Source organism: Gavialis gangeticus, unplaced genomic scaffold (assembly GCF_001723915.1).
Source record: "Gavialis gangeticus isolate Ggan-Ray unplaced genomic scaffold, GavGan_comp1, whole genome shotgun sequence".
NCBI lineage: Eukaryota > Metazoa > Chordata > Crocodylia > Gavialidae > Gavialis > Gavialis gangeticus.
In genome coordinates, this window is record NW_017729024.1 from 117,073,448 (window position 1) to 117,086,791 (window position 13,344).

Genomic DNA, 13,344 nt, shown 5'->3' on the forward strand with positions numbered 1-13,344 from the left:
GTCAGTTTTTTAACCTTTGTGTGTGCTTTTAATTTGTTCTTTTAAAAAAAAAAAATATTTAAAACCAAAGCATGTCACTGGCATGATATTCACTTTGGCCAACTAGCACATCAGAGGATCTGTTTAAATGCAACTTAGCTGTATTTTATTAGTTTTAATATGTGTTCATAGTGTGGAATGATGTGTAAAAATGTGTATTCTGTATTATAAACCCATTAAATTAAGTCTGTCTGGCTGCATTTTTTTTAACTGAGAGTCAAGTTCTATACTTGCTGCTCACATGCTATTTACGCTGAAGTCAGTAGGAGCCCAATGCATCCACCAGTGGTAGAATGTGCATCTAAACTGTATACCATGATGACTTTAAGAACTGTGGATGCAAACTGATAAGAGTATACATCTTTATACTGTAAATACAAAGATAGAGTACACAGAAAAAGTCTTCTAAAAAGAAAAAGTAATTATTTATCACTTCAGTAGTGCTTCTGTTGTATCTTTCAAAGATAAGAGCCCTACCAAATGTAATTACTTCACTTTATAAGCTGACTATAAAGTACTATTTAAGAGAAATTAAGTAGCATACAGTTATATGATCATAAAATGAGTCCTGGTGGAAGGTGTTTGCAGTCAAGTAACAGCCTGCCCATTAAATTCAAAGGTGGTTATTAGTTGGAAGGGAGGGAGAGCTTAAGTTTTCTGCTTAGAAAAGTTTTGTGCCAAGTTCCATCCTATACCTAATGTTAACTATGAAGTTGCCTCTTTAAGATGCAAAAGAAACTATAAATGAAGGCAGATTCTCAGCTACAGACATGCTAATGTGTAGCTGAGATAATTATGGCCAGTTTAAAAAAAAATCTAAATATAACACGGTTAATCAAAGAGCCCATTATTTACCCACAATTTCTGACCCTCTGCAATGATTAAGTATCATCCCACTGGGCTAATTATTGAGAGCCAAGCTTGCAGTATTTTTTAAATGGATAGGTTTACTAGTTCACATGCAAGAACTACCCTCTTTCATTTTTATGTTCTATATATTTACGGTAGGGTAATTTGACCTCTATACATTTTTTCTGAGTTTAATTTCTGACTATGATATTGTGCATGTCAGATGTGTATGAGTGTGTGTGATTGATTGATTGAGTGATTGATTGATTGATCATGATGGTCTACTATTGTTACTAATTTGTTTCCCATCTCCGATTGGCTTTACTTTTTACAGCTTTGAGCAGTAATTCAGTCCCCTACGCCTCCCTGATTGGCTCTGTGTCCTCCCTCTCTAGCCAAACTACCACTCAGTCCTTATATGATAATAACTCTCTCCCACGATTCGCTCGAAAAGGTCTAAACATCTTTGTCTCTATTATTTTCTCTGTTCAAGCACTGTTTTAGATGTACATCAGTCCACCTTCATTTCTGGATAAGTCTAGAGTTTCTTGTGCTTTTTCACTCCCATATTTTTCATTTGGGGTGCTTGATCTGGATCAAATCAATTTAATTATTAGAATATTGTCACCCATCCTATCATTTCAAAAATAGTCTAAAATAACATTACATTTAATACCTGAGAAAATGGGAGATTTCAGAACTGAGACAGATAAATACCACTTTTGCTACTAATCAAATAAGTATACCTTCCAAGGAAGATACTCATTTTTTCCTGGATATTCCACCTTGCTCAGTTGACTGGCAACATGTCATCATATCTATCTTTAATAAAACCTCACAATACCAAAATCATTGTGCAGGTAATATTTGAATATATGAGTTTATGCATACAGGAGTCAAAAGATTAAGGTCAACTCTACTGATCCTTTGTATGTACTGTAGAATATTAATTGGAACCTAAAATGCCATAAACAAAGGGACCATGTTGTAATCATGTGGTCTTTTGAGCAGCGCTGTAGCAAATGCAAGTTAAGTATTGTACAGCATGCTGCTAAAATGTGTGGTGACAAAGCAAACTGAATTGTACATCATGGCTTCCACTTTGAGCCCCCCGTAGTCATCATTGTTTTCTTTTGTAGTTACAGCAGATCCTGGGGTTCACTAGTTTAAATTTTCTAGCCAGCTGTGGTTTCTCCCTGCAAGAGATTAAACACACTTTTATTCTAGGGCTGGAAAAAGTAAGCATGAAGAAATACATGCAAGCCATTTTGGGAAGGGTCATGAAAACTAATTGGTTGGAAAAACATGTCCACAAATTGTGGACTGGCAAATCTTCAGCTGGCAAGCTGTTCTAGTTGGCCCCACATCTCCTTTTGCTTTTCTTTCTCTCTCTGGACCTTCTTCCTCTCCCTGTCTTTCTGTCTCTCTCTTTCTTTCTTTCCAGTCTTAGTCATGTTCCTCTTTCACACACTGTCTTTCACTCCGTATCTCCATCAATAGACAAAGATGTTTACACCTGAAGTAGATTGTAGGTTCTTTTGGGGGTTGATAATGGGGTTTCAGGGTAAGATCACTCTAAGGCATTAGTGCAGCCAGTATGGATGTCCAGCTGAATTGTACAACCCCTGCCTCTACAATCTGCTACTAGTGAAAACATTTTTGAAGCTCTAGTTGTCTGATGTCCAATCTTGTTGTTAGTGACTGTTGTCTATAAACAGTGGTGCATGTTACTCTAGTTGTCCATAGTTGCATGTGAATGTCAGTCACCCCTAACTTTCATAAAATATTGAAGTGCTCTTAAAGTACTCCTGATTTGATTTAGTTAGAATCTGGAGTCAGTCTTCCAGTCCTTGAAGCATTGTTGTTAGTCCTTTCTAATTATCAAGCTACCCATTTCATTTTTATTTTTTATTTTAGAAATTAGTTTTTTTGTTTTTTGTTTTATTTATATCATTTCCTTTACAGGTTCAGGTGTCTCCGGTTACACTGGTAACCTTCATTCTTCAAGTTAGTTTTCCTTGATTATGCATAAGTCACTTTCTTTTCTATCAAAATACTATTCTTTCCCCTTTAGGCCTCTTTCAGTGTCTGTTTTCTCAGTTCACTGTTTATCATCTAATTCAACACAGTTTCCATTTCATACAGTGCAGGAGAAGGAGTTTGAAATGACATTAAGAGTCATTACTCAAAGCAGAAGTCGACATCAGGTCTAACTGTCTCATTTTTCCCTGCCTAGCTAACCTCATTGACTCATGGCACAATAACTCTTTCTTTTACACTAGGAATGTTAGCTTTGGGAATATGCTGGGTGACCTTTTTATTTGGCTTCAAAGCTCATCTCTCCAGAGCATGTCCTGCTTTGAGTAACCAAACTATCTGCCTGCTTCTTTCACCTACAACATCTTTACTACTTACACATTTCTAGCCATTCTAACTACTATATTTTCTAAGGTTTAGAATCATGCAGTCATTCTAGTTTATTTTAAATGCTGTTCTCCTCCTCTCCCCTTCAACAGGTATGGCTAGCCATCCTCCAATACCTATCTTGGAACTTGCAGATCACATTGAAAGACTAAAAGCCAATGACAATTTGAAGTTCTCACAAGAATATGAGGTAATTATCTCCATATTTTCATTCTCACTCTCTTCTTAACGTTATGCCTGGTTTCTGCTTTTCTAGCCACCTTTATAAGAATTGCCTAGCTTGATGATTTCAGTTTTGTAAGCCATTAGAGCCATGATGTGACAAGTGCCTTTTGTATAAAATAAGTGTTGTGGTGAGGTGGCTACTCTGCTCATAGCAATTTTTTTTGTAAGGGTGTTTGTCCCCTCTGTTTCAAATGTGATACAGTACTAGGGTTATAGTGAATCTCCCACTGAATCTTTGGTTAAGAGTGCCTAAGATTCTTACAGAATTCTTACATAAAAGATCATTCATGGTATGCACTGACAAGGCAGATGCAGTACCAGAGGAGGAGTCCATTGTGTCAGATTTGCATGGATTAAAGATTTCTGCGATTGTCCAGTGACATTACAGTGCACAACAGCTTCAAGACATTAGTCTGTTCTGTCAATAATCCATGAATTTTAGCTGGTAATAATATGATGGACTGTAGCTGAAATAGAGGAGCCATTTATAGGCCACCATATCAATAATCCATGGAGTACAACTCCCCAGACATACACTGACACTCCAGACAGTAATGACTTCTCATGTCAATAATTTGTGGATGAAGAAACGTTGATGGCATCCATTAAACACACTAAAATATAACTTTTCTACAAAGTCAGTATGGCCTATTGTGTCAAAAATGTGTGGATAAAGATTCATAATAGTATGCACTGAAGCATCAGAACAGGAGTGCTCCTTTAGAGCAGTTACAGACTGTCATGTTACCAATCCATGGATTAAGGTCTCCCTGAATAATCATCAACAAAGTGCTCTCTTTATAGTCTGTTGTTTCAGTAATCCATGGTTTAGAAGTCCCATAGAATGCCTGGACAATGAAGAAGTCATTACTATCCCTCTTACACTTATGACACTGGGTGTATATACAAATGCTCCAGGAATGTGGGGGGAAAGGGGGGACACTTTAATTACAGCAGCTCATGTATAAACACCTATAAATGCTCCAAGAGCCACCTGGAGCATCTTGTGTATCAGCGTCCCCATGCTCAAAAAATGGCAGCAAGGACGGTTTAACTAAAGCTCATTTAGTTAAAGCGCCCTTGCCACCATTTTTAAGCATGGGGACACTGATACATGAAACGGTGGAGTCTGCTGGAGCACAGTAATTACCACACTCCAGCAAACTTGATTAATTGAGCCTGCTCCAACACACTGTAATTAGTCTATTGGTGCAGCCTTGCTGCTTGTGTATAAGCACCCACTGTTGTCATACTAATAACTATTCTTACCCACACTATGTATCTGATAATCTACACATTTGTAATGCATTCCTCTCTGTTGTGCTGAGGTATTGCAAATTGAAGTCGTCATAAGAATTGACAAACTGGACAGAAACATGACATTAAAATGGAAGTTTACAAGTTAGTATGAAATTAACATGTTATTGCACTGCACAGAGTGGGCTGCTTGTTTATGAGAAAAAAAGACTAAAAATGTCACCTATAGAGTTTATTTTATAAGAAGCTTTTGTATGACCTTTAAAATAAACATTTTTCTTAAGTAGTATCACTTTTCACTTCAAAGGTTAGAATACCTAAATATCAGATGTATTTAAATATGTTTTGACAGGAAATATTTAAACAGTGATGTGCTCTTTACTATTACTGTAAAGAATTACAGAGGCTCATCACTAAACTATGAACTGCGAACCTTATGACTGCTGTGGTGCTTAATCTCATTAGTGGTCAAAGAGAAAATGCAGTCTCAAAAAAAGTTTACTTGAAAGGCATTTTAAGTTTGCTCTTTAATGTTGCAGTCACCAAAATGCAGCAGTGTCTTTTTACTACTCTGAATGAACCTATAGGCTGGATCCAGATATATAGGCACATGTGGTTTGTGGCACTGCAAATATCTTTGCAGTGCCACAAACTGCATGAGTTGTACCTTAATTGGTGCATGGCACTGCTAATTTGCAGCACCAGGGCAAAATTTGCTACTGGGATTTCCCTGGGAAAAAACGTGGTTTAGACCATGGCAAAGTGGCAGGCATTAGAACAAATGCAGAGACAGGGGAGCAGGGAGCCCAGGGCTGCCTGCTCTCCCATCTCAGCACACTGTGGAGCCTCCGTGCTGGGGCAGCTTGTACCCAGCCAGCCACTCCCTGGGCAGCCCTGGGCTGACTGCTCCCCTGTATCCTCTTGCCTCAGCACAGGGGCTCCACTGCAGAGCCCCATGCTGAGGCACACTGCCCCAGCTAGCCACAGAATAGCTGGCTGGAGCACAATATGTCTTGAGACGGGGGAAAAGGCAGCCTTGGGCTGGCTGCTCCCCTGTCTCTGCGTGCCCCAGTGCGGAGGCACACAGAGACAGGGGAGCTGCCTGCTCCCCTGTCTCAAGGCACACTGTGGCCCAGCCTGCCAGGCAGCAGCTGGCTGGGGTGCAGGGTGGCTCAGCACAGGGGCTCTGCAACACGCAGAGATGAGGGAGCAGGCAGCCCTCCCCCATCTCCATGTGATGCTCCACAGAATGCCTCAGTACAAGGGGTGGCTAGCTCCTGCTGAGGCACCCTGTGCACCAGCCAGCCCCCCCTGCAGCACATGGAGCAGTGGAACAATGTGTCCCACTCCAAAACACACGAGCAGGGGCCTGCACTGTGGCACAAAGTAGAGGTACAAATTTGTGCTGCTTCTGTTTGTGCTGCTGCAACGGCATGCCCCCGCTTGTGTGGACACGGCCATAGTGTTCTTGACTGAAAGACCATAGTATGTAACAAGTGCAGACAGATATTTCCTGTCATGTAGTATCCTAAACTTGGCAATCACTCACTACCTTACTCAGAGGCCCCTGCTAAAACCTGACAATAGCACCGTTGTTCTAAGTAAATTCTGAAACACGCATCTCGCTGTCACTTTGTATTTCAATCCACCAGTATACAGAGTCTGACATTGTAAGTCTTGAAATCAGACAGTGAAACATACTATATATAATAAAATACTTTGAATCCCCAGCAAATTGAGTTGTTTGAAACTACTGCTTTTCACTGCACAAACATTTACTGCTTTTGGCTGCAAACCTAGTAAAATTGCACTGTGAATAAGTTCATGAATTTATCTGAAAGGAAAAAAGTACCCTAAGGCAGTTCTAACTTGGCACAGAAAAACCAGCCCTTTACAAAGGCTATAAGAGGATCAGGGAAGTGCAGAGGTGAACTGTAAACTGTGTGCAGATCAGCTGCTCTAAGGCATCTGGCCGTGGGTGTTTGTGAGTTGCCTTGGTGAAGATTCTCATATTATCTTCTAACAGCATGTTTGAATAATATACAGACAATGGGCTAAATCCTGAACCTAGGAAGAGTTCTATCTGAGTAAGGATTTCAGATTTCAACCCATCGTGATGCGAGGCTCCTAATTTTAAATGCAATGCTAACCATAAAAAAGTCAGCATATGCTAAAGAGATTTCTGTAGTCTAGGTAAATAAATTCTGTAGCATCTCAGAAACAACAGTTGGAATTTCTGTGGGTTTTTTAAGTGAAAAACAATATCTCAGTTCATGTATTTTGATATAATGTCTGTAAAGGTAAACATTTCAAACACTGACATTTTGAGGGGATGATACAATGTTACATTGTATAATGTAGAAAAGTAATTGTTCCTTTTTCGTGTGTTCTTTAGAACAGTAAAACCACTTAAAGCACATGTCGCCTTAACCATCTGTAGTCAGTATTCAGGAATATTTTTCATTCTTGAATACATCCTGGGTGTCAAACATATGACCCATAAAGCCACTCTGGCTACCAGTGGTCCACCAGAAGTTAGGACATGTGGCTGGGGGAGTGGCCTGCCATAGAATCTGGGGGCCCATAAGCCCTTGTGGACATAGCAGTCAATGGCAGGAGGATAAAGGAGAGCTGATACAGCCCTGGGCACCCTCCAGCCTCTTCTCCTATCCTCACTGTTGCAGTCCTATGTCCTCCTCTGGCTTGTGGCACAAGGTGAGTCAGACACCTGGTATACAGTGTCTTTCAGAGCTCAACACTTGACTGTCCTTCAGCTTCGTACTGTTCTGTATAAAAGATGAGTCCTTTTATATTCTATGAAAAGGGTAAGTAGTTAGTATTTAAATATGAGCAACATTAGATCAAGGTCAAGTTTTCTCCATGTTACCCTGCTCAGGGGGTCTCTACCTTGGCTTATTTCTGACCATCCCATCCATGGCTTCTCTTTTCTTCTGAGACAGTAAACAAGATGAACAATTAATGCTGTAGAATTGTGTAATACAAGCCAGGATTCCCCACCCCTCCCTACCCCCAACCAATTTTACTTAAAACACTAAAGTTAGCTCAGACTAGATTCAGATTGGTGAAAAATAAGTGAAAGGAGCAATGGTCTTCTACTGAGTCATTCTGTCTTTCTGGGCAGGGGGAAGGGGGCAATAAGACCATTTTAACAGAAGGAAATTTCCTTTAGTTTTCTTGATAACAAACAGAATCCCACTTCGAGAAACTGGACAGCTCTATTTTTCCCCATAGCCCTTCACTATTACATTGGTATTTTGTTCCAACTCTCATTCCCATTCTAGCAAAACATTATTGTTATAGTACAGTGGCACATTATTTGTGTTGCACCTTTTTTGCATTCTCTGTTTTGAAGGCAAGGCTCTTGACCCAGATTGATTACTATAAAGCTTTTTCTGGCTTTCACAGTTTCAGTAGGGGTTTTATGCAGTTCAGGGTCCCATATGGGCTTGACAGCTGCTAAGCGGAAACACATATTCATTTAAAACTGGCCTTGTATCATATTTTCTCTTTAACTTAATCTTTGGAATTTAACAATAAAAAGAAGTAACAAAATGATCTCTAATCCACACACTAGCACGTTACCTATTTTACACATTAAACATGTTGCTTAAATAATTTTTTCTACGTCTGCATACACAATATACAACACTGCAGCACAGGAGAGTGGATTTGCTAGGCTTTTATTTGGTGCTTTAAAATTCTGAATACATGGGCTTTAGTCTAATTTAGCCAGGTGGCTAGAAATTACACTTTTAAAAAAGTGGATTCAGGTGACTATATTGTGAAGGTTTAAGCATTAGCTTTGTGAGAACTCGCCATGGAAGACATTTTAATAACAGTAGTGCTATATCTCCGTGGGCATGTGTATGTGAGAGAGAGGGAGGAAGGGTGTTCGTTAAACAAGCTGGTCAGAGGAGTTGTATATCATTTTAATGTTGCTTCTCATCAGGCTTTCGCTGCAGATTATAGTCAGCCTTTTTGCTTTAACACTGAGTACTGGAGAAGATGAAAGCACATTCTGGCTCAGTGCCAGACTGCCATACTTACAGAAGGTTTAGCATGGCCTATCAGTTATTAGCGGATCAGATTTTTGATGAAAGGATAATTTATTTACTAAAATTAATTTATCTTTTCTTATTTTTTAAAAGGCAACAAAATAACTACTGCACTCTAAAATACAGTGTATTTTTGTATTGTAGAAACATATATAAAGCTGGTATTAATATAAAACCATTTTAAAAAATCCATCAACAGCAGATCATCTGCTGAATAAATCCATACCAAAGAAACATCCTACCTTTAATCACCATAAAAATACAGATAAAAAAGACCAGTATGCAAAAATCCATTTCCTCTCAACCCAATTTTCTACTGCTGTGCAGTACTTTCATCTACTGTAATACTGCAAATAGCATGTATTAGTATTCTGTAATCTCATACTGTAGGATGTGCTCCAGTTATTGAGAAACAATTAATATAGTCAGTGACCAATGAACAGTTATGTGTCTTTTTATTAATACCATATATGCTGTCACATTCATCCAAGTTGTCTAGTGTTTGTTTATTTCTACCTACAGTCATAAGAGAGTTGCTAGGATAGGTGGGATTAATGTGGGGGGGGTGTTGATTTTCCAGTGCAGGAATCTGAGGCAGCCATAATCAAGGTTAATCACAGTGTAATGTTTTTCCTTTGGTATTACCTGTGCTTCTTTCTGGATGCCATTAGTCTGGCAGTTTGGCATTTATAATCAGGAACACTGCCATTGTTTTGCATCTTACTATTTAAATTTGTATTGTGGGTCTGATTGTGTCCTGTTGATTTTAAGGAAGCTTAGCTACCTGGAGGCTGCAATGTCAAGCCTTATTTCTCACTTGAGTTAGCTTTCCATTTCTCTCTTATTCTCCCTCTCTTGACCCCCAAAAGTGGGCAAGCAGTCCAAGCCTAGAAGAGTTGAGCTCAGGCCTAGGTTTGTTACATACCAATTCAAATCTGTACATCTCTGTTTGTCTCAGACAATGTCATGTCTCACCTAATCATTTTAGTGACTGAAATTTACTGAGTTATTTTAAAATAGCATTAAAAATAATTACATTCATATTTCCATGGTATTATTATGGAAGTTCTTAAAGTTTAACCTATTGATTTCTAAGGTGCCACCCTGCCCTACATTCTGCATGTAGAAATAGTATCTAGACTGAGAAGAAATAGGGTGTGGAAAAATCAATGATTTCTTTTAACAATCAAGAAAAATCAGATTTTTTATTTAAATCGTATTTTTTTCATTTAAATCATATTTTTTGTTAAGGCTCTATTTATAACAAAATAAACATATATAAAGATGGTTTTAATTTCAGATATGTTGAAGCTCAAAGATATAATCATGGAGATGGAATAGGGATTATAACATCTAATTATATACTATTTGAGACATTATATTCATGTAACCTTTTTAGAAGTTTTCTAAATAGGTCACAACAGACCATGGACTATATTTGGAGCCCAATCTTACAGGGTTCTTAGAGGCTCCTCTATAGATTAGTAAAGATTAAAGAAAACCACTCTACCCAATGGGACCCAGTGCTTAGTCTAGATGATCCTATTAAGCATTTCAGTTCTCAAACTGGATTTGTATCTCTAGAGATGATAGCTGGACAAGATTCTTTGGATCTTTTATTAACCAACTAAATAGTTGGAAAAATTGTTGTTTGCAAGCTTTCAGGCACAAACACCCTTCTTCAGAAATAGGGAGAGTGTGTTGTCTCCGGAGATAACATCCTTGTTAACAGAGGTATATGGAGATGAGATATAACGTGAGACAGCCCTACTGTCTCTCTGCAAGTTTGTGTACACACAGTCAAGCCCTTACCTTTCTCTAAAAGTGCAAAGTTTCAAGAAGTTAAATGAATAAAGGATATCAAACAACAAGAGTGCACTTCTTGTAGAAAATTATGATTAAATCGAGACTTCCTGACCAGTGATTTAAAATGTGATTTGAATCATGTTGTAAATCAATTTGATTTAAATCAAAGCCACCCTGGTTTATGTCTTCTTACAGCAAGACAAATAAAGAGTGAGTGTATAATTCAATATGGACATTTTTTTTTTAATATATAGATTTAAAGATTTGTATAAGTTAAGGAATCTATTATAGCATGTGTTCTGAAATCTGCTGAGTAGGCAAAGATCAAACGGATATAAGAAGAAAGTTACAGGATTTATATTACTTCAGTGATATTCCAGTTCAACTTATGAACGCGTTATTCCTGTTTAGGTAAAACTTTGTTTTGAAAATCACTCCCAGGAAAGATGACATTAGTCCTTGCACATTTTTTTTTAATTAAACTTTGTAAAGGCTTGAAGACAAACAATGAAATTTAAAGAGGTGTATCTCATGGGCATCTTTGAAAAATCTTTCAGTTTAGGAAAAATTACACTTACACCATATACCAAATAGCTTAAGTGACAGGTGTTTTTTATTTTATAAATGAAAATGTTTACATGAAGCCAGAATGTGTGTACCTCAAAGCACTGACCTTTTCTTGCTATTTATTTCCCTCCTGAAGTGGAGCATAACCACCTGCTTTCAATGCATAATCATTCTTACAGTAATCCGTTGTAGCATCATGGGCAGAGAATTATAATTTCAAATGTAGACTAGTAGAAGACCTCTTAAGACTGACGAAGAGAAATACAGAAAAATATAAGTGAAAACTTATAAATATTTTTATAAAAGTGAAAATATTTTTGTTCTGTGTGTGGTGTATACTTTGGTGTGTACCTTGTTTGGCATACATGCTTTGACATGCTTTGGCTATAAGATTAGTATATCAGTATTTTACTGGAGATAATTTCATTTTTGGGTGGCTTCTCCAGGCACCTTGGGCTATATTCTGTCTCAGGAGATATGCCTGTGCAAGGGAGTAATCCATTTAGGGCTTCTTCAGACCTTAGCTTTGGCCTTTTAGGCATAACCAAGGCCACTTGCTGTTTTGCTCCCTTCCAAGATCAAATGGGTGAGACAGAACAGAAAATGAGCATACTCTTGCTTTAGTCATGCTTCAGGCTGCAGCTTAAATATGTGCATTATTTTCTGCTCTTAGATTCTGTGATATGATTATACTTAACATAATTGAATATACTATTTTTGGTATATATTAGTCTGTATATATGTGCACACAATTGTATTTTTAATAAGTGTGGCTGTGAGTTTTGTTTGTGGATTGAAAGCATTCACTAGGAAATGGACAATATAATTGTTCACATTTCAGCTCTGATTTTTGGGCTCTATTTTCTATTTCTTGTTTGGTCCAAACTTGCACTGACTTTGTAGGGGAGATTTGTGTGCATAAAAAATATGGAATCAGGACCTAAATCTGTCTAGAATGACAGCCCTTACAGTGTGATGCACAAACCCCTAATGTAGTGGGAAAATCTAATTCCATTGGCAACTTGCCATGATGATATATTAATGCTCATGCATTTAGCATTCATGTTTTGCTAATGCAGTATGTAAATCTCATTCTATTAGCAAGTTTCCTGCATAATATAATAGCATCTTATTATAGATTCATCAGATATAATATAAAATTCTCATTGCAATCACTGACATTGGTAAAAGAGGGTCAAATTGTTCATTTTTATGGGTAGTTGACTACTTTCTCCCTTTGCATAGTCTATTTGTCTTGATGTCTACTAAGAATTCTATTTTCATCAACCTTCATTTTCACTAACCTTTAATCGTTATTTTCGGTGTAACCCTTTATCCCTTGATGGTCCCAATACAGGGTATCCAGGTTATTTTCTGTAGGTATCAAGGGTTCTTTTCCTGATTCCAGCTATAAAACCTGTGCAACTTTTGAAAGCCCCTATTCCCCATATAACCTGCTTGACCAGAGATTTCCCAATCTGCACCTTCTTTTTCTTTGCCTGACTTAGTAAGATGGGACGCTAAATTCCATGACACCTAGTATAGTTTTCCTCTGGGAGCTTTGGCATCCTGTTGCTGTCACTCATTCACCAAAACCCTACCACAGTATGCTGTATGGAGGCCCTCACTGATGTGGCACAGGTTTTGCTCCACTCTAAGTAGCCTTAAGGCACATGCCATAAACAGCATGTTAACAGTTTTGTTTTTCCAGTTTAAAATTATTCCAAGAGCCACCTTCTGTTACCCAAGTCTCCAGTGACAAACATGCTTTATAGATGGTGCATCACTTCAGTAAATACTACCCAAGTCTCTTCACAATAAGAGAGCAGACAGTATTTTAGCAGCCAGCCATTTGTAACACAATAGTTAAAAGATTAGTCAAAGCATGGGAGGGTAATAACAGTATTACAAATATCTTTATTTCTTGTGCACAAAGCCTCCATACTACACAGTTATGCTGTGAAAAAATCCAGTGCTTTGTTAATGACAGCTTTACTGAAGACAAGCTTTCAGAATGAATATACTAGAAATCCTATTAAAGTGCCAGAGAAGGGTAACAAGGATGATCAGTGGTATGGAGGGGCTACCATATGAGGAGAGA

The 13,344-nt window shown here is 38.0% G+C and overlaps 1 protein-coding gene across 1 annotated transcript in view; it reads left to right on the forward strand.

Moving 5' to 3' along the window:
* PTPRD (protein tyrosine phosphatase, receptor type D) overlaps positions 1-13,344 on the forward strand; it is a 1,990,398-nt gene that overhangs the window by 1,849,880 nt on the left and 127,174 nt on the right. The window contains exons 30-31 of the mRNA XM_019517599.1: positions 2,854-2,895; positions 3,405-3,502. Of these exons, the coding sequence (XP_019373144.1) occupies positions 2,854-2,895; positions 3,405-3,502 (140 nt within the window). The remainder of the gene's footprint in view (positions 1-2,853; positions 2,896-3,404; positions 3,503-13,344) is intronic.